Source organism: Genypterus blacodes, unplaced genomic scaffold (assembly GCF_046128005.1).
Source record: "Genypterus blacodes isolate CSIRO-AG114 ecotype Tasmania unplaced genomic scaffold, CSIRO-AGI_Gbla_v1 ptg000133l_1, whole genome shotgun sequence".
Lineage (NCBI taxonomy): Eukaryota > Metazoa > Chordata > Actinopteri > Ophidiiformes > Ophidiidae > Genypterus > Genypterus blacodes.
In genome coordinates this window covers 8,061,423-8,082,564 of record NW_027466935.1, presented here as the reverse complement: position 1 = coordinate 8,082,564, position 21,142 = coordinate 8,061,423, and the positions used below count along the sequence as shown (strand labels likewise).

Sequence of the window (21,142 nt, the reverse complement as noted above, 5' to 3'; positions counted from 1 at the left end):
AGCTGACACAGGTACAAGAGAATTGGGAGCCGCTCAGTTCCAGTAACTTCAACTAAGAATGAATTCAAGCATGATGGACTCCTAATTGCAGTAATTGGAGTCTTTGCCATCATTGCCTTCATTTATCATCTTTTGGTGTACACACCAATCAAGAACACATGGCTCAGACTGTGGTTGAGCCTCACTCTATGGTTTGGCATTAGAAAGGGACTGAGGTTAATATCACCCAAGTTAATGGAGGAAACCCAAACTTTCCAGTCAACCGCTTGTGGTTTGTAGGAACACGTTAATAAAATCACACACACACATCTTAACGGCATGTGTTTCTGTGTGCCGTGCAGGAAAGATAGAGAAGGTTCGGCCGGCGCCGCCCGTCTCTCCTTCGCCCTCAGAAGGAGCCTTGTCTGACGCCGGCAGCGAGGACTCTGGGGGGTCGCGAACCAGAAACTTCATGCAGACACTTATGGAAGACTATGAATCACACAAGGTGAAGAGGAGAGAGAAGCTGGAGGACAACAGTGTAAGTATTCATAGCTAGAAACTCTCAAAACAAAAAACACCGTAACTTTGAGCTCTTAGCCATCAGACGGATATACAGTATCTTATAGTGATCACATTGGGGTGGTGTCTTTCCCAGCATGCACTGGGTGCTATTGCTGGCAGATAGACCTTACAGTTTATGGATACATTTAGTCAAAGTTGTGTTAAACTTAGAAATTGTCCTTTTTTCCTTTTTGAAACATCACAATGTAATTTAATCAGAATAACTTCTGTTGATTCAGAGCTTGGTTGTGTCACATAATATACAGAAGTGAAAGGATGTTGATATGTGTCTCGTATTGAGTGATTCCGCTTGGGGGAATTTGTAAATGTGTGCACAGTTGAGCGTGTTGATCGTAAGCGTGAGGAAACACGAATCAGGGGAACTTCCCAGACTAAAGTGGAAGTGAAGGTGAATGTCAGAGGGGATTTCTGACCCCAGAATTAAATTTATGTCATACCATTGTTTATTTTGTACTATTTGTCTGCATTACAAGGTCTCTCATGCTCTTAAACGTCAATAAAAGTAAGAAATGTGGCACTAAATCGGATAAAAAATAAGTTTATTATTAGAAGCTGGTGGTATCAGTTTCATTTTCACACATAAAAGCCTTGTTGTCATTCCGGAAGATATTCTTCACGGTGCATAGCGACGACAATATTCTTAACCCACAAAGTAGTTGTTCTTAAAAACCTTGCAGATTTTCACAGGAGAGAGACGTTTTAAGACGTCACATTCATACTTCTTCTGCTTTCTTCAAGAGATTTCAACTCAAATCATCTTGAAGGAATCATTTTGCAGCAATATAACTTTGTATACGTTCACACTGATGTTGTTGTTGCTGATCCATGATGACATCACTGGTGTTTGACTCTGTGTATTGTTGCCTCTCTCCTGCTGGCCGGTCAGTATGCCCATTTGTTGCTGGCTAACGAGGTAACCAATGAGGTACCTGTCCCAAACCCGATGTACTGCAAACATTACTGTGTTACTGACAGACCTGGGCCAGACTGAAACATGTGAGGGACATGATGCCTTCCTGTTCCTGTAGCTTCTGGGCTGTTGCTATACCTCAACTTTTAGAACCAAGAACCACTTTGTAACCAAACAAAACATTCAACTACCCACCAAAGTACAGTACTAACAAACCACTATGATCACAGACACACACTCAAACAAATCAGGAAATATCTGTTATTTGTTTGGAATAGAAATCTGCAAATTGTAAACACCACTTATTCCTCCCCACAAACCCATTCACACACACACACACACACACACACCTACGGGCAATTTAAGGCCACGTAAGCTTCATCTGACTCATCCTATTGACTCACCTATTGGCTTATTCAGTGTATTTTTGTGCTCTTACATGACTGTAAATGGAGACGCTCACTTTCACTTATTTTTCTCTCTGGCGCACAGACAATTGAAACCCTGTCTTTCACACACAGGGGCTGGGCCTGGCAAAGTGGTAGAGTTACATATTTAGTCAGATATGACAGTTGGATGGGGCTTCCCACCTCCAAACGGCACGTTGATGAACCTGTATGTATTCTACCATTCAAGTTCCCAGTAGATCACAAACCTCACAAAATGAAGAAAGTTCTCAAACATTGATGAGTCGTGCTTCCTCGGTAACACTTTACCGCTTTAGACCCGAGTCAGCAGAAAGAACGCAAACTTGAACTCACTGTCCCAGTCTCCCAAAGGTGTGACGGCAGCCCAGAAAACGCACACAGGAATGTAATATTCACACACACACACACACACACACACACACACACACAGGCCCTGGTCTGCTTATGGTCTCACTGCTTTAATTGCTCGGCTCTGTGGTGTTGGTTGGTGCTGCATGTGCTTGGCCCTGGATTTGGTTTGACCTTTGACCTCTGACCTATGCACAATGTTACTTACTTGCCTGCTGTGTGCAAAATGTGTGCAGCACCATTTTGAAGAAATGTATAGTGCCAGTATTAAATATGTGCACCACAACAATAATTCAAATAAATCGGGACGACCTCTTAAAGATACTGGACGACAAATTTTTTGAGTTTGGGTTCTGCTCAAGAACTATGAGATGACAAATTTGGGTAGATGATTGTGCAAAATGGGTGCACACAGGAGACAAAATCTTCATTTTCTTCTATTGTGAATCATTCAAATCAGCAATAAACTGTTACACATGTGAAAATTCGAGTTTCTGATATTATGACATAATTGTACTGAGCTTTGTTTTTCTAATTTTTTGCTAAATCACTGTGCTCATTGTTATCAAAACCATTATCATCATGCTCCTCTTTGTTATTCAAATCTAAACAATGCTCGTCTACCCATAATCCACCTCACCGCTCACTCAGACTACCCTTGCCGGATTCCTGCTCACAGACAATGAAGTCTTCCCTGTGAGTTTGTGTGCGCGTGTGTGTGTGTGTGCCCTTCAATGTAAGTGAGCTCCTGGAAAGTGTAATTTTTTTTCCTCCTCAATTTTGGGTGTTGGTTTTTGTGATGGTCATTAATCATGAAACCCTCACTGCATGCGGTTTCATTCTCACAGCGGCGTGTTGTTTTGTGATTGCATCGCCACTTCCTCAGTTCATCCACACTCTGGACGTGCACGACTCTGATTGGCTGTTGTGTTGTTTGATTGACAGGTTCTGGAGGCCACCCGGGTCACCCGGAGAAAGAGCGACATGGCGCTCAAGTGGGAAGCCGGGATCTACGCCAATGAGGGAGAAGGAGTGGGAGGAGGGGAAGAGGATGAGGAAGATGAGGAGGACGAGGAAGAGGAGGAGGAGGAGGAGTAAACCGCTCCTGACTTTGTGACAGTTGGGTGGACAGATGTAGGAAGAAGGACGAAGAAACTAGAAGTAAACGGCAATGAGAAGGAGAGGAGAAAGTGACGGATGCAGGACAAGCAAAAGAAGCAGTATTTATTTTACTAAGAGTATTCTGATGATCACATGACCCAACTGGACCAATGGGGGCTCAGGTGGACTCACTATTGGTCGACCATAGAATTGATGGCGTGCATGTTAAGTGACTGAGTGCGTGAGAGACTTCCAGGCATTTGGAGTGTCCTTTTAAAGTGATTTTGGACTGAAAACAAAGCGGCTTGCAGTCCACAGCAGAAGAGACATTTTAGTAAAGAAAAGAACCTAAACACGGACATAGCAAACATTTGATGCGTTTGGGTTGGGATGAAAGCTTTTCATGTTAGTCGAGCCTGAAGGACACAGGGACTTTTCATTTCATTACTGACTGAAGAGGTTCTGACGAGAGGTTGCCTGAGAGTTGTTGCCATGGTTTTGGTGTTGTGCGTTATGACATAAACCGATTCGGCCTCCAATCGTTCTGTTGAACGGAGGTCGAAATCAATTCACCGACCACCGACGATATGACTTCAATGTTTTTTCTGTGACTTAATGCAAACAAATACCGAGCCTGACGTGTCGCTGCGGCACAGTTAATTGATTTCTAATGATGCTGCAGAAAGACGGTGACATCGTGCTCATCTAAAATGAGACCTGCCGCATCAGTTTGACGCTCGCAAGGTTTAGTTTTTTTCCGCATTAGTCGACTTCCTTTAACTGTTTAACTGTTAAACACGAGCAGGGAATCTTTCCAAACAGAGCCTGGCCTTAGCCCGCGCCTCAACTCTGCTCGCTGTCGTCTGATGCATGATATGTATGTTGTCTATAATCACTATTCTGCAGTAGTGAGTTCAAACGTTAGGAGACACATGAGGAAATGAAGGTGAGGGACGTGAGCGCTGAGTCATATTTAGGGATTTGGGGTCATGAGGGTTTTTGTATTTGAAAAGAAATCACTTTTGTGGCTTTGTTGACCTGTGCTTTCTGATGTAAGCAGTTGTTTTGTGTATTATACCAAGGTAGGAATGTGTATTTGATATATAATGGATGTATGTTGAGATTCCAGTGGAGAAACTGCAGTGTATCTACTATACCTTGCTAGCTGAGGATGAAGTTTGATTTAAAAAGAAAAAAACACTACAAAAAGCTTTTTAAAAATAAGTTGTTATACCAAATGACACAGTTGTTATTTAGAGGAGACCAGTGGTCGGCCTAAGCTCTGTCTATTTAAGAAATACTGATCATGTGCATGAAATTACACTCATAGCTGAAACTGCAGCGCCGCGACGAGAGAGAACAGCAAAACCTGGCACGGTCTCGTCTCAGTGGAAGGACTTCACAAAGAGGCGAAAGAGGAGATTTTGTTTGTTTCTCCCAAAGTCCAGAGTGAGATGTTATTGTTTTTATTAGATTGATTGTGACAAGACGCTTTTAACCACTTTAACTCTTCAGCCTTTTTGGAGCGTATTTCGAATATTACCGAAGCCTTTTCAGCATTAGAACGTCATCGTCTCTAAACCAAAGGTCATTCTCCGAGTTCTTCGGACTGAAACATTGGTGAACTCCCACATAATGAGATTGTAACTTTGTAAGTCTAATGAAGCAGTGTACATTTGGCAAACAACATCGTTTTACTCCTATCCATGACTTACTCCACATTTTTTGCCTTAATCTCTGACAAACAAACGTCTTTAGATCGTTTTCACTGGGTCCTAGAGGAGAACATCTCAAAGTCGTGCCTCTGAAATGTGTCCCATTCCCCCCTCTAGAGAATCCACCTCGTTGTTGCTGTTGTTGTCTTTTTTTTTTTACACATTTAATAATATATAAGCTGAAAAGTATTTAACGGACCAGTGTCCCTTTTATGAGACAAAGATATTTTTGGCGTGCCGTAGAGACGACTTGTCTTTGATACCACAAGTGCAGCAGCGGTACAGCGTCGCCAAAGCTGACGTGAGATTCATGAGGCCGCGAGAATCGAAGAGAAACGTTTGGTAAATGCCTTGATATGGAAATGTTCTTTTATGTAACGACGCGCGCTCGGTCGTTGGTTCGTCCTCTTGCAAGCTGACTGAGACGGCAATGTTAGAAAAGCACTCGTTTCTGCTCTATTGATGCGATTCCCTGTGAGAGACGAGACTTTTTGCTGGAAAGGTGAAGATTGAAGAACCTTTTCAGGACGATTTAGAGAGATAGATCTTTTGTCGTCATATTAAAGTGGCCTGTTAAGGATCACAATCACATGAGGATCTATTTAAGCTTCATTCACAGCACAATTTGAGTTAATGCAGCACCGACAACATGGTTTCTCCCCTGATTTACTGTAGCTGCATTACGATGTAAAAGTATGCTGGCTTTTGAAACACACACACACAGACACACACATACACACACACACAAGAGTTATAATTGTGTGACTTATTGTTATGCTTTTGTTGTTTGAATTCATGGTGCAGAGATGATTTTTATTTATCATTTTTAATGCTGGTAGCTTGTTGTGGCTTCGCCGGCTGAAGCGTTTGAGGAGTGACGGAGCCGTCGAGCTTCAGCGTGGTCACTCACACTGTTTGCGTGTGATGCAATCTTAGTGTAACCCCTGTTCCTATGTTAACCACTTGTATGCTCATATTCTGCTCTGTTATTTTATAGCACATGTAAGGCTCACAGTTATACACACCTACTATACATATTATCAATATTTTCTCATTAAAAACAAAACCTGTAACCGTGTGATTGTCATTTCATTGATTCAAACTCAGGGCCATGAACTTGCTACCACAAAGCAAACATCTATTTTACAATGGATTCCCATTACAAGGAACATAAAAAGCGGAACGTTCTGGCGGTGGGCCGAGCCACAGCAACCCTCCGCCCAGGACACCACACACACACACACGGGCTTTGACCCTCTCTAAGGTTCTCTGCACAGACTTAAACCTGCTTAACATCATTCTGAAAATGAGATCCGGTTTATCTAATTGTCACTGTCATGTGTTCACACAGCTGAAAGCAAAGACTGTTTCTGCTTACAAGAATGGAGAGGTAGCTGCTGAAGAATTAAATATTATAGCGTAAACACACTGACACAACCTCTGATCTTATGATTTACTGATTTGGGTTCTGCCCCATGACCCCTCTTCAACAATAAACACAACACACATGAACACCTATCAGATAGATCCTTTACCAACAAACACGCGCACACACACATACGCGTGCACACACACGTTTCACCATGCCGGTGTAGCCTGAGCACACCAAGAGGAGGAGCAAGTGGTAAAGAAAAGTTCGCCTCTCTCACACACACATACACTCAAACACACACACACCCCCAATGACACAGAGGGGAAGTGTCCTCAGTGCGTCATTCACAGTAACTTTCCTGCTGCTTCGCTTCAACTTCAACATTTCCTTATAGCAGCGCTGATTTCGTCTTGGAAGATTAATAACCTACTTTTTTGTTATTAATTAACTTTTAAATAATCAATCGGGGTCATGTGGACCCAGTGCAGGGCAGCCTTGCTGCTGTTCAGGCGGTTCGAAATCCTAATCTTCATCCAGCAGCTGGGCAGCGCGCTGTTTGACACCGCGCTGCAGATGGTGGTGAAGGACCGATGCGCCAATGCCACAGACGCCGGGACGCCGAACCTGTCCACGGAGGACAGCCGGCAGAAAGCTATGTCCAACTTCTACATGACCTACAACCTAATACTCAAACTGGCCCCGATCCTACCTGCGCTGCTCCTGGCCAGGATAGGTGACCGCGGCTGGAGGAGGGTGCCCATCATCGTGCCCCTGACCGGATACCTGCTGTCCAGGCTGACGCTACTCATGCTGGTCGTCTTCCACTGGCCGCTGGAGGCAATGTTTGCCGGGGCGGCTTTCTACGGAGTGTTCGGCGGCTTCTGCTCATACTGGGCCGGGGTGATGACGCTGGCGTCGCTCATGTCCACGCCTGAGGACAGATCAAAGGTCAGAGTCAACATCTTAGATTAGACGCTGTGGTGGAAGAAATACGCAGATTCTTCACTTACAAATCCTCAATAATGGGGGGGGGGAAAAGATAAAAAATATTATTAATAATAATAATAATAATAATAATAATAATAATAATAATAATAATAGAAATAGTAATAATAGTAATAATAATAATAGGAAATCTAAACTAAAGCAACAGTTTTTTAAAAAGTCGTTTTTAAAATAGCTTGCCGTATTTATTATTACACTCTGAGGACGCCTCCTACTGATGTAGTCTTACTTTACAGGACTATTTTCTCTCAGCTGAAGCTTTTAATAAATCATTTCATCTAAATTATTGTTTTCCCGGATTAAGCGTGATGAAATGTCAACATTGTGTGATTATCAAGGTATAAATCCTGGCAGGTGACGCGTCTTGTTTAAATTTCAAAGTTGAATCCCTAATTTAAACTTTTAGAAAACATCCGGGTAACCTGCTCCCGGTCTGAGCTAGCTTAGCAACTGCGCTGCTACGTAAATAATGACAGCAGAGTCGAACTTACCCGTACACTATATTAGCTCAGCAGCAGCACATTTAGAGTTTGTGTCAACTTGTACTTTTTCATTAATTGTTAAATGCGACATATTGAACTGTGCGTCTTTTACAATATCAACGTATTTAGTTTGAAAACATGACTCTGTCCTGACTTTGTCAGTTGTCAACAAGAAGGTAAGGCTCACGGCTGCCAACTATCGGCGTAGTTATACAAAATTGCCTTGCTATGTGTGAACAGGCCAGTTGCCCGGATGTCAGGTCGGCTATCACGTTTATCAATTAAGAAAGTAATACTGTGATTAACCAGACGGAACAACAAAGAGAGTCGAAATATAATACCACATCATTGTTAAAGGAGGTGAAGTTTATCACTGATTATTTCTCTGTTTTTTTATGTTTATGATCAGCTGATGGTTGTGTGCACAGGTGATGATGAGAGTGGAGCTGATATACGGTTTAGGAGCCATACTGGGCAGTCTGGTGTCAGGTCATCTGTTCCTGCTCTACACCCCCAATTTGGGACAAGGGACCATCCTGCTTATTGTGAGCACGGTCATGTTCGTGCTGTGCCTCATACACGCCACGGTCCTGCTGCAGGTCAGTGTGTGTGTGCGTGTGTTTGTGTGTTTGTGTTGAAAGTTTGATTTGCTCTGTCCATTCGAAAGTAACCAATGTCTCTGCTGCAGGTGAAGGAAGTAGGTAAAGTGAGTGAAGAGCCAGAGGGCGACACCCTCGTTTCTCACATCTCAGATGAGCTTCCTCTTGTTCCTGACGACGTCGCTCCTCCCAAGTGGAACATCGTGAACTTGGTTCTGCTGTTCACGGCCGCCATTTTGTATGATGTAGCAGTGGGCGGAGCCATGGAAATACTGGTTTCATTTGTGATGAAGGAGCCGCTTAACTGGGATGCCACCCAGGTGACATGTTTGCTCTTAACTGCATTTGTAACTGTCGCAATTTTTTACACTCTCTGTTAAACAATATGTGTCGCCCCCTGCAGGTGGGTTATGGGAACACGGCGGGCCATGCGATTTTCTTCACCAGCTTCCTCGGTGTCATGGTGATGCGACGGTGGTTTAGTGATGCCTCGCTCATCCTGATTGGCATGGTGTCATTCGCCTCTGGAATCTACTTCATGTCCTTCGTCACGGCAACATACATGTTCTACCTTGGTAAGACTTTAGGCAGGGTGAGGGTGCAGGCTTCAGCCAAACAAAGCTGTTCTCTACTTCAGGCCTCGTTTTATTTTAAAGCATCTGTGACAGGAATAGAGATTATTAAGGGAGTGCATATTGTGACTGTTGTGGTAAGGATCATGGATGTATGATCGAGAGAAAAAGAGACTTCAATATTTTCTGTTCATTTCCCTGCAGCTCGCTCGCTCACCCTGTTTGGTTTGATCCCACTGCCCACGATACGATCTCTGCTCTCACAGCAGGTACAAGGAAACTCCTATGGTGAGTATGAAAGCCCTGTGTGTGTGTGTGTGTGTGTGTGTGAAAGGATTATAGCAATACAACTATGCCTGTAAAGAGAATTCCTTTGAAATTAAATACAATTGAACCCTCAGAGGAAAATTGTCTTTATCAAGCCAAAACTAAACCAAAATATGTGCTTTCAAGTATTCAAATTGTTTTCAGTTACACTAAATGGGTAGAAGAGGAAGTCATGTATGAGGAGGGGCTGGTTGATCATTAGCCTATGTTTGCTCATGCCATCCCATCCGCCTGTTTGTATCTGTGATGTTCTACACGTCCCAAGTAGTTCTTCAGATGTTATGATTTCACCTCTCAGGCTGGGACAAAATTGCCAATGCACAAAATTCTGAGTATACTTTTGTGATTTCGCCGTTTCATCCCTGGAGCACCTGAAGTCATATGTCCCACCTTCTTATGAGCACTTAAACGCAGCATGGGTCCAGTTTGCCTCACCGCGGCTAACTGCTGTGCAAGACATGGAATTCTCGGAAACGCCTAAATGACAAAAATGCCTCACAGATTTGTTCATGAACTGGTTTTTGGGAATGCTTTCAGAGGAATTTGACATTTCAGTCAAGTGGGATTTTCCAATATGAACCGTGGAAATAAAAGCAAATGACAGAGCAGCAAGTGGCATACTCGTCCAATCAGACAAGGGCAGCGATCGTGTCTCTGAGTCATTCTGGTTTGTACTGTCAAGATGATGTGGTATGAAAAACCTGTCCCACCACAAGTAACAGTCATGCTTCCTTTTTGTCACACTCACACACACGCACACACACATGCACACACACACACCCTGATGATTTGTCTATACCAGGAAGGTTTATGTGTGAGCTGGATTTTGCCCCGTGTGTGTAGTGTTGACGACACTTTGACAAGTCAGTGCTACTCAAACACACACACACCAAAAACTCTCCATGCACACAGTCTGCACACACACACCCGACATGGCTCACTCAGTCAGAAACCAAAATGATCTGTCCAGATACTGGAGAAACCAGACAACTGTGACCGTTGGCGCCTTCCAGTGGTGAGCCTGTGTCAGTACACTGTACTGTACATGTCTGGTTTTTCTTCATCGTCTTCTTCCTCTCTCTACCAGGTATTAACCTCACCTTCCTGCAGTTGGCGCTGAAGTTCGCCGGGTCTGCATACATCCCAGCCTATACGAAGATATACCAGGGTACTCTAGACTGGTTCCCAGGCTTTGTCTTTACTCTCTCCAGCATCATCGCAGTCCTGGGCATGATTCCCATCAGGTATTTATATTATTATAATATGTGTTTGTAGTGAAAACATTTTGTATTACTAGAGCTGTCTGATAACTGTAATGGAATATAAAGTCCAAAACATATTGAAGGAAAAGTAGAATGTATCCCAGCCCGGTACTTCTAAGCTCTAATAAGTAATATTATCAGAAAGTAAGACTTCCTGTTGTGTTTTCACCAGCATTGTTGGCTGCAGAACAGCTCAGAAGCGACACTACGAGAGGATCCAAGAAGACTGACGGCACGACATCTTCGTCACTGCTGATGTCATGGCTGGTACGAAGGGGCGTAAAATGAGAAGCAGGAGAAATGCGGTTCGGTCTCACTTCCTTTAACACAAAACGCAGAGAATGCATAAAAAAGATTTGTTGGTTTTTCATACAAGTCGAGGTGCGACTGACAGCAACACCACTGCAACACACACTCATGTAGTATTTATAATAAAACATCTTACAAAGTGATAGTGCAGACATCCACCAATAGATTTCATCAGAATTATTAACCAAAGAAAAGCAACAACATTGAACAACAGTAGTTTTCTTTCATGGCTATATTGACCTCTATATGCTGCCTGAAGGAGTAAACTCACCAGAAAAGAAACAAATCCTATCCGACAAAATACTTAACTCACCATCACACATTTAAAGAACAGACTTGCAGTTACATTAATATGATTTTGATGTTGTGTGACTCCATTGAAATGTCCTTATACTTGTTGTACACTTATACTGTAGAAACAACACAACTCTGTGGATACAAAGTGTAATGCCAGTGAAATGTTTAGATGAAGATGACGACTCTGACTTTTTAAAGAATTATACCTTTTCATGTTATTTTGTAGTGAAACCTGCATTTGTTTTCCTGCTGGTCAGGAAAGTTAGAAATAGTTACAATGGGACTCATGGGGATACTTAGGTTTGGTGACATATACCAGTATTTCTTACATTTATTCAGCTTTCTTTACTGTTTATTTGTGTTCACTTTTAACTGCCGTTTCCAGAATTCCTGTGCACTATTGCTTGTGTGCGTGTGCGTGTGCGTGTGCGTCTTACTTGGGTTCATTAAGCACTTTATGAATTACAAAAGGTACATCAACATTTTGTAAATAAGAACAATAAAATCAGACACTTGTGTTTAAATAATGAGACTTTTCCGTCCTGTGAGTGTTTCCTGTCGGGCATCATGTGTTTATTTTAATGTCATCGGTATGAAAAGTGGGATTCCTCAGCACTTAGTTTTTGTATTCATTCCAGATCTACAGCCTGATGTTTATATGAGATACTTTCACAATACAAATTAGATTTTAAAATATAATTTACCCCATATACAGACACCAAATCAACTAACAGGCACCAGGATCAAATGCATTCATCCTTTTTATTATTGGTCCAATATATCCAAAAAATCATTTGAGGTAAAGATAATTGCATCAAAACAACATCAATATACAAGCTTATTTATAATTACATGTTATTATTTTCACATCCAAATGTACATAAGAACTCTGAACGTAAACATATACACTGCGGAGGACCAGAAAGGAAAGGCTGAGGCTTAATTCAGGCCTTCGTGAATCATTTGTTAATAAAAAAAACACATTTGATTGGTCAGGATTTATTTTCCAAAAAATGAGAACCGTATTCTGCGTTTGTATGTGAACCAACGCAAAGAAGACGGGAGGGAAAAGCGGAGACGTTTGGCTTAGGAATATTCGATTTGAGCATTTAAGGAAACAAAAATGGCAAAATCAGAAGTAGATTTCTATACTGTGACATAAAACTGCTTCACAGAGTCGCCGCTGGCTGAAGCATTTCCTGTCAAAGTTTAGAGGACGTAGTGCAACAATAAATCAGCAGGCACACAGTATCAGATGGGGCTACAACAGGCGAAAGACTAACGATCAGAACTCCCTCTGGGGTTCCTGAAAAGCATCAAAATGGCCTTCAAAAGGTGTTTGTGGACACTTATGGGGAACCCCCCCGGCACTCAACTCTCTAACATCTTCATACAAAAATAGACTCAGCTGGTAGATACAATTCAGCTGTATATAGAGATATAATGTCATTATAAAGCATAGATTTAAAGCAAACAAAATGTGAATAATGCCAACGTATATACACGCTCCATCCGCTCAGTGCAGCCACTTCATTTACACCATCAGAAGCGTTGACGCTGTAAACCAACAACAGACTCAAGTACCCAAACTCATCCAGTCAGTAAAGACTACAGCCTTCATTACGTCATCATCAGCGGTTCTCAAACTGTGGCGGCTCTGGTTGTTCCTGAAGTGCATCCCCGGTGTTCTACAGGGAATCAAAACAATTGGAATTCTGAGGGAATTCCGATATGGCAGCAAGTTAATCAGAAAGAAAATGATCACCGGCTTTTACAACTTCCGGTAGATGAGAGATAATTGCTGAAAGAAGAAACGTAAAAATGACAAATCAAACTCAAATTATGACGGAATTGCCCTTTATGCTCTTGTGTTAAGGTGAATGTGATACAGATGTTCTTTGATTTTGGAATCTGGACTTGAACGCTCTGATGTTTTTGCCATATGAGTGACTCCTCAGCATGAATCAGTGCAGGTGTGGAGCAGTTTGCTGTGGCTGAACAGGAGCCGCTTCTCCTTTTGCTCTTAAAGCTCGGGGGGGGGGGGTGATCCCAAAAACAGGATTTCGTCCTTCCTTACATTCAAAACTCACATTTGGTTACACAGTAGGCAGCCCTCAGAAATGTGGCATAGAAGCAGAGGAAGAGAAGGGACGAGGCACTGAGGGGTGGAGCTTCAACCAGGGAGCGGAGGACTGAAACATACACACGGGTCTCCACCTCAAAGTGTAAAAAAAAAACAGAAGTGTGGCTGGATGCAGAACCCTTTTCAAATGTGGCCCTGGGATGATGTCACATGACTGAGTCTGCGCCGGTCATTGGTCCGAGTTTGAGCTACTTTATGTATAATGGCCTGGTGTTTACACGGCAATGAGTCAAACGCTGTAAACGCCACAATCGGATTGAAATCGGGGGTTAAAGCTACATGAGTTTACCTTGAAGTAGATTAGAACATGCAAAATCAACGGTGCTGCCCTTCGGATGAGGAACCTTTCAGATCCCTCCTGCCATTTCTTCAACAGTGCAAAGATTAAAGTCTTGCACGCCACCATTACAGGTAAAAGTGTCCTCGTGAATTATATTTTTAACTTTTACGGAATACGCCCTGGTAAGTTAACGCATCATATCTCCAAATTGTGCCAAATCAGCGACCCAGTTTGGACACAACTCCCCCCGAAAATCCCCGTCATATTGCTTTAAATACGACAATAAAGTTCATTATTACTTCACTGAAGAGTTTCAGTGTCACCCAATCCTGTTTGTTCTTTCAGGGCCTTCATGTGAACTGTCCTACAGCTGAAACTAAAGATGGATGATGATGATAATGATTCTCCCTCTACGCTTCACATTTGGCCCCGATATGAAAATGAGGAGCGCAGGCAGACGTGCGTCCTTTCAGAGTTTGTGGTTAAACGAAGACCAAGTGGCAACCGACTGTTAACTGGAAATACAACATAGAAAAAAGTCAATAAGAAAAAAAAAAGGCAAAAAGAAACCGTCTGTACATAGTCGGCGTCCCGTCCTTCTCCGCCGTCTTTGAGCGCTTACTGTCTTTACCTCCTCCTCCTCAGGTCAGGACGACGGCGACTCTCCTCTGTACAGGAGAACAGGAGCAAAGTCTGCTTGGTCCTTTTTTTTCTCCTTGGCATGAGTGAGAGTGTGTGAAGTGTGAGACAGAGACGGAGACGCCGTGGCAGAGGGACGGGGCGACGTTTCAGTCCGTCTCGTCCGTTTTGTCGTCAGTCTGTTTGTCCTGGAGGAGAGTGATGAGCGACTCCCACGCTGCCTGGCTCTGCAGGAGGACGGCGACGGACCGAGAGACAAAAAGGGAGGGAAAACAAACAGGAGATAAAAGAGAAATATTTAGAGCAATAAAGCCACAAATGCAGGAAATGCCAGCTTTGTCTTGGCAGGTGTTCACACATAGCAGCTTTGGGCTTCTTTCTGCTGATTCTGCAGCTTTTCTCCTGCTCACACTGCTGTACATTATTAAACAGTCTCAATGCGTCTCCACCTTTTCGTAGTGGTTGATGTTCTTGTCGGCCATGCCGGTCAGCAGCTGCTTGAAGTCTTGCCTCTTGTTGCTCTGCCAGCGCTCCCAGTCGGCCTTCAGGTCGGCGTTGAAACACTCCAACTTGTCCTGACACTTCTCCACCTCCACCGGCACCTAGAGGGCGACAGAGAGCTACAACTACAAGGGCCTGGATGGCAGGATTTACGCAGGGGGGGGTGGGTTTGGTTACAGCACATGAGGGAGAGTCGGTGATATTCTGACATCGGTTCCCTAACCATGAGGGGGCAAGAGGAGGAGGTGGAGGAGGGGAAGGAAGCTTACAGGCGTTCTGTCTTCCTGTTTGCGTAAAACCGCAGCCTCCAGTCGTCCCTCGTACTCCGCTTGACTCTGGTCTCTCTTCCTCAAAACGTTCTGAAATCAACCCAGAAACATCAGCCGTTACACAATCGATACAGGAGGGGGGGGGTGGGGGGGAGAGAGAGAGAGAGACAGAGAGAGGGGGCGGGGAGAGAGAGACAGAGAGAGACAGAGAGAGACAGAGAGAGACAGAGAGAGAGAGAGAGAGAGAGAGAGAGGCTGATTTAGTGTCTGGGGGAAGACAGGATGTGACACAATGCTTAACGTGTGTAACTCTTCTGACGGTTCTCAAGGTGACTCAGCGGAACAAAAATCTCTGTGAGGCCACAATCAAACAAATATCTTCATAAATCAATGATCAAGTTCCTGTTTGGTTATTGTTTTCCTGCCGGCTTCCCGCCGCCTCGTCCTCCTCACCTTCATGGAGTCGATGTAGAGGACGTACTCCCTGAGGACGGGCAGGAAGTCCTGGCTCATGTTGTCGCTCAGGTCCTCCATGCCGCCGCAGCACGTGTTCACGCAGCCGGCCACGCCCTCCAGGGGCCGCTGAAGCTCCTCCTCCTCCGACCCCGCCCAGCTGGAATACACGGCGCCGTACTCGCGAAGCTCAGTCAGGTACTCTGACCGCAGACAGACAGACAGACAGACAGACAGAGGCGGTTTAGCATCTGGGAAGTTGGGTTTCATAAATATTACAGTCGTACATGTGGAGAGTAGATTCAAATATTTGTATAAACTCTAAGCTGCTTTGTGAACTTGAGGGGAAAAGAATCAGAGCTCATCTGTTCCCTCAGCTCTCACAGGGAACACGGAGCTATCGCCATGCTCCGCTCTGTCAATAAGACGTGAGAGAGACCGTGGCTAAAGTCCAGCCTGCAGAGTCAGGAATGCACGGCATTTGCTTTACACACACTCACTCTCACACACACAGGGTTATCTACAGTTCCTCTAGTTTCCATGTCTCCTCCTCTGGAAGCTTCTATTCACACTGCAGATCTGGATGTTTCTTTTAACCTCAAACCTGAACAGATGGCGGTGACGTGACTTTCACACTCGCCGTCACACATTAACAGAATCCTTTGTCCCTCGTGAGTTTGGCCAGCGGGTGTCAAACATCCGTCTGACGGACCTGGAGTTTGCACGTTTTTTTATTGCAGGAAAACGGCAGGCCGATTTCACGGATTAATACACCGGTCACCTAGGAAACGAGCGATGGGAGACGTCAGACACGAGCAGCTGGAGCGACTGGTCTGCTACCTGACTGTTCCTTGAGGATCCTCTGGGCGATGCGGTCGATGGTCCCAAGTTTCTGGCTGAAGGTGTCCAGGTACTCGCCCATGGCGCAGAACTCGGCCGGCCGCGCCCGCAGCTTGTAGCCGCCGGCGACCTGCTTCACTGACTCCCCCACTTTGGTCAGCAGGGCCAAACCCTGGCGCTTGTTCAGGTCCTGCGGTGACAGACATTCATGCAAGAATTAAAACACACACACACACACACACACACACACACACACTGAGACAGCATTCTTGTGTAATCAGCCTCAGCTTCTTGTGATTCTCACGTGTTTGTTTTCATTTAGAGGTGGATAGGCTGACAAACAAACAAACAGCCTGAAGGGAAGAGGAGACTTATGAAGGAAGCATATCAGAGCAGAGAGAGTGTGTACCTCTGTGAATCTTTAACAGGCTCTTTACTGAGTCAATAACATGGACTGGCTCCTGCCGTCCCCGTGTAAAAAAGAAGTCTATTGTAAGCAGATAACTTTACCCACGCTGACATTTTGGGCAGAAGTTCAAGCCGCTCTGTCAGCCAATATACTGGACGCTCTGCTTAAGTGTGGTAGAGCAAAGTGTTGACCCCCTGCCAGGTTCCAGTCCTGTTTCTGTGGCCCTGCAGGCTCAGGCTCACCCTCAGGGCAGGAAATCAATCAGGTGACACTTTATTATCACTTTCTCTGCAGGAGGAGAAGGGCCAGGAAGGTGTAAACGCTTCACGCGCACACACACCTCCAAATTTTCCAAATCAATTCAATGCTGATGTCTCAGATTTGTGACACTTGGCACAGGTGGACCTCGGAGTTCAAACAGTGTTAAATCCTCTCGCAACACACAAACAAACACACACACACACACACACACACACACACACACACACACACACACACACACACACACACACACACACACACACACACACACACACACACACACACACACACACACACACACACACACACACACACACACACACACACACACACACACACACACACACACACAGTAAAAGCAGGTGAGTGACCCAGAGGCCAGCATGTGACCGACGACCACTGAAGTACAAAATTCAGTCATTAAATTGAAGTGAATTTAGTATTTTATGATTTGATTTGATCTGGCCTCACCTTGGCAGACAGGAAGGCGTTTAGATGAGGGTTGAAGGAGAGGACGGGATGGTCGGACACTCTCTTCAGGAACTTGTCCAGGGCCTTCATCCTCGTCTCTACAAACTCCTCTGAGAACCGATCCACTACGCTCTTCATCACAAACTTCTCTGGTAACGGCTGCGGACCGACGAAGGAGGAAGAGGGAAGAGGGAAGAGGGAAGCGGAAGAGGAGAGGTTTAAATGAGGTGTTCATGAGCAGGAAGCAGGAGAGGACAGGAAGCTCAAGAGACCTACAGGGATGAGGTGGGTCGGCTGGCTGTCCTCCAACTTGATCCTCAGCCAGTCGAAGTCCTGGTAGCGCCGCCGCACACAGTACTCTGGGAGATCGAACTCTATCCGTGATGTCTGCAGGAACACACACACACACACACACGTTTGTTAAATCTGAGTTCAACGTGAATTAAAGTATTGAAGCGTAGAAAGGCCAACCACACACACACACACACACACACACACACACACACACACACACACACACACACACACACACACACACACACACACACACACACACACACACACACACACACACACACACACACACACACACACACACACACACACACACACACACACACACACCTCTACCCGCATACACACACTCAATTATCACTATCCCTTCATATGCGGCTGTGATATTTGTCTAAGGCCCTCTGAGCCTAAGCGCCACGGTGCACATAGCAACTGTCACCATGACGCCAGCTGACAGCTCCCGGCAGCGATTCTTCTTCTTTTTAATACAGGATGGGGGGAAAAAAAGCTGACGTCTCGCTAAAAGTCATAACAAGTTCAGTTCAGTCAAAGAGAGAGCGGAGGCGGCGAGATCCTCACAGTCTGTTTACCAACAGGAGAGATGAAGGTCCAGACTCTTCATCAACTCCACTCAACTCGTTTTCACACGGGTGTATTAAATCAGAACGGCAAAGACTTGACTGCAATTATCTCCCATCAAGCCCAGGTGAGACAGCGTTACCATGACACCAGCCGACAACAGACCTTGGTGGAGACTCTGTAGGTGATGTAGGTCTCCATGGTGAAAACGTGTTTCTTGGGGTCGTCGACGGTGACGAAAAGGTCACGCGTTTCCGTGGCGGCGTAGGGATCGCGCGCCTCCGCTTCCAAGTCGTCGTCCAGCTGCAGCCTGTTGAACAGTGAGGAGGCGGAGGCGGGACTGGACGGGTCCACCGGCGTGCCGTTGGTCAGGCCCATTTCCTGCGCGGGGAGGGCAAAGATCACATGACGTCAAATTTCAGCTGCTACAAACAAAGAGTGGATAGAATGACACTGATGGTGATGTTGTTGTTTATGCGTGTCAATGAGGCTCTTATAGAGGCTCTGCTGCCACGCATCCGCTGACACAAACGCCTCTATTCTCATCTCTGTAACTGAATGATGGGCAAGACAGAGACAGGGACACGTTTATACAGCTGTCATGTGAGAAACAATAACTCTGAGAAATGCTGACTAACAACATCCAATAATAGTATCCACATGCTAGACTTCATTCCAGACGTTCAGTTAAGAGTAGCGCATAAAGTAAATTTGACCTTTTTTTAAATTTCTTTTGCATATTTTTGGGCGTGTTTGCGTTTCTAGAATTGTAATATATCTAACATGAGATCCCGGTGAAGTTTACAGCTCAAAATATATCATCACGTGGAGTTTATCTTCCTGGAATCTCTGATAATCAAAGTTTCTTGTTGTAAAATGGCCAACTTGCGTAACTTCCCGTTTCAATCAGTGAGAAGTGCAGCGCCTTGCTCACTTTCACACACCCACACAGGCGCACACACACAGCTGACGGTGTGAGTGCTCTTTTCACACTGAGGCTCTAACCTGCACTGATAATCACAGTTCAGATAATTGCACTGTGTTGCATCATCATCATCACCACAGCACCACAGAGCTCAGACGGACAGCAGGGAAACATAGGAAAGTAGTTTGAGAGTCCAACCGGGGTTTAGAAGCAGCGGTGTGACGAATCAATGTAGTATCAATAATGTAATACCAGACTGGATAGTGAAATAGTGTGAAATAAAAAAATAAAAAAGCTTAAATGCTGCAACAGTCTGTTTATTCCAATATTCCACCTCTAATAAAGTTTAAAATGACCCTTCAAAGGTAAAGTGAACGAAAGAATTAAAGCTGTAAAAACTTAAATCCTTTCTGTGTCATGACTGTTTAATTGGTTAGAGTTGTGTGTTTAATGTTCAATCAGGGGCTCCAAACTAGTGCTTTGGGACACGAGGGAGGTTTAATAAAACAATGACCTGAGCGAATAATTCATTGACAAAGCTGGAATTTGTGCTCTTGGATCCAGACGACACGGTCACACAAACAGGTTGCAAACTTGTCTGCAGTGAGTCTGGTGTTTATGATGCATGGTTGATCGTGACAGCAGACCCTGCAGGCCGAGCTGAAAAACCCACAAATAGAGACTAAATGTATTCCATCTAATTTCCTCCCCCATTAAACTGACATCAGATCATATTTTCAAGAAGGTAGGAAGGGAATCTGATTACTGGGAGCCTGTGTGTGTAAGCTTGGGTCTAATGCAGCACAACTTCAGCCTTTAACACATCACTCACATGTGTTATGTGAATGAGTGTAAACCGGGACACTGATTTAGCTTTGTTTTTCGGAGAAATTGTATTTTGCAAACCCAAACACAGGCTCAGTTGTGACCTCCAATCATCGGCAATACAACATTGATACACACACAAAGAATCAATATGATCCAAAAGGCGCATTGCTTCCATTTCCTTCACTAAACTTAGATCAGTTTACTGTATTCTGCACACAAACACTGATATCAGCCTACAAACACTCAGCTTCAACGACTTTTTCCGAGTTCAGCCTCTCTCCTTCTCCCGGTTCTCCCCCGAGCCACTGGCCGGAGCTCAGTGAGTCCTGAGCGGATCCTACCTTGTCCTTCCCGCCGCTAACTGTGACATCGAGCACCGGCGAGAGCGTCTCCTCGGCGGCGGACAGCGGGTGGAGGATCTCGGCGATGGGCTTCTGCCCCGAGCTGGCCAGGCCTTTCGGAGCGCCGACACTCATGCTGCGGGGAGACGGGGAGACGTGGGCCGGGTGTCGGAGGAAACAGCTGCCCGGTTCTCCGCGGCCGATGAGGTCAGTCAAGAGACGAGATTGATGTTTTATTCTGTCCGTGTCTTCTTCTATGGCTGAGATGCTACACAGCTGTCAGCTGACACGCACCGCGCAGCTCCGGAAGGTAAAAAAAATACGTACCCGGTAGTAAACACAGGAGACACGTGACCCAGAACAACCAATGAAACGTGAGAAGATCGTCTAGTGAAAAGATGCGTTTACGTACTGGAATAGTGTGGTTGAATACACCAGAGAAATTCGAAAATTAATACAAGGATTTTACATTTGTTCTTATTGTACCACTGGCAACATGTTACTTTCATGACTGTAACTTTTAAAAATACCCGGCAGCGAGTTTCTAGCAAGACATAAAGCCATTTTCAGAGTGCATCAGGCCTCTTCAATACTAGTATTTTGTAGGGATAAATGTGA

At 44.7% G+C, this 21,142-nt stretch overlaps 3 protein-coding genes across 4 annotated transcripts in view; 2 read left to right on the top strand and 1 right to left on the bottom strand.

Moving 5' to 3' along the window:
- The window catches only part of palm2akap2 (PALM2 and AKAP2 fusion), a 59,161-nt gene extending 53,022 nt beyond the window's left edge, over positions 1-6,139 (top strand). The window contains exons 14-16 of one of the 2 annotated variants that reach the window (XM_076163663.1): positions 342-520; positions 1,451-1,489; positions 3,196-6,139. In XM_076163663.1, the coding sequence (XP_076019778.1) occupies positions 342-520; positions 1,451-1,489; positions 3,196-3,348 (371 nt within the window). In that variant the 3' untranslated portion in view covers positions 3,349-6,139. The remainder of the gene's footprint in view (positions 1-341; positions 521-1,450; positions 1,490-3,195) is intronic. The other variant, XM_076163664.1, reaches the window with a different exon arrangement.
- A 588-nt stretch (positions 6,140-6,727) lies between these two features.
- Positions 6,728-11,539, top strand: slc46a2 (solute carrier family 46 member 2). The gene is made up of 7 exons (XM_076163666.1): positions 6,728-7,386; positions 8,354-8,524; positions 8,614-8,844; positions 8,928-9,099; positions 9,301-9,384; positions 10,511-10,667; positions 10,858-11,539. Exons 1-7 carry the CDS (start codon positions 6,910-6,912, stop codon positions 10,913-10,915), a joined length of 1,350 nt encoding a protein of 449 aa, XP_076019781.1. The 5' UTR covers positions 6,728-6,909; the 3' UTR covers positions 10,916-11,539.
- A 495-nt stretch (positions 11,540-12,034) lies between these two features.
- On the bottom strand, positions 12,035-20,836 carry snx30 (sorting nexin family member 30). The gene is made up of 9 exons (XM_076163667.1): positions 20,525-20,836; positions 18,596-18,811; positions 17,834-17,944; positions 17,558-17,716; positions 16,417-16,606; positions 15,577-15,779; positions 15,124-15,213; positions 14,803-14,955; positions 12,035-14,580 (listed from the first exon to the last, which is right to left on the bottom strand). Exons 1-9 carry the CDS (start codon positions 20,657-20,659, stop codon positions 14,503-14,505), a joined length of 1,335 nt encoding a protein of 444 aa, XP_076019782.1. The 5' UTR covers positions 20,660-20,836; the 3' UTR covers positions 12,035-14,502.
- Between the last annotated feature and the right edge of the window lie 306 nt (positions 20,837-21,142).

What these genes read in the sequence shown, in the direction of transcription:
- slc46a2 (XM_076163666.1), top strand. Translation starts at nt 6,910, where the DNA reads ATGTGGACCCAGTGCAGGGCAGCCTTGCTGCTGTTCAGGCGGTTCGAA. An exon ending in CGCCTGAGGACAGATCAAAG is followed by an intron (nt 7,387 to 8,353) that starts GTCAGAGTCAAC and finishes TTGTGTGCACAG; the next exon opens with GTGATGATGAGAGTGGAGCT. An exon ending in CTGGGCATGATTCCCATCAG is followed by an intron (nt 10,668 to 10,857) that starts GTATTTATATTA and finishes TGTTTTCACCAG; the next exon opens with CATTGTTGGCTGCAGAACAG.
- snx30 (XM_076163667.1), bottom strand. Translation starts at nt 20,659, where the DNA reads ATGAGTGTCGGCGCTCCGAAAGGCCTGGCCAGCTCGGGGCAGAAGCCC. An exon ending in GATCCTCAAGGAACAGTCAG is followed by an intron (nt 15,780 to 16,416) that starts GTAGCAGACCAG and finishes GTCTGCGGTCAG; the next exon opens with AGTACCTGACTGAGCTTCGC. An exon ending in ACATCAACCACTACGAAAAG is followed by an intron (nt 14,581 to 14,802) that starts GTGGAGACGCAT and finishes GTCCTCCTGCAG; the next exon opens with AGCCAGGCAGCGTGGGAGTC.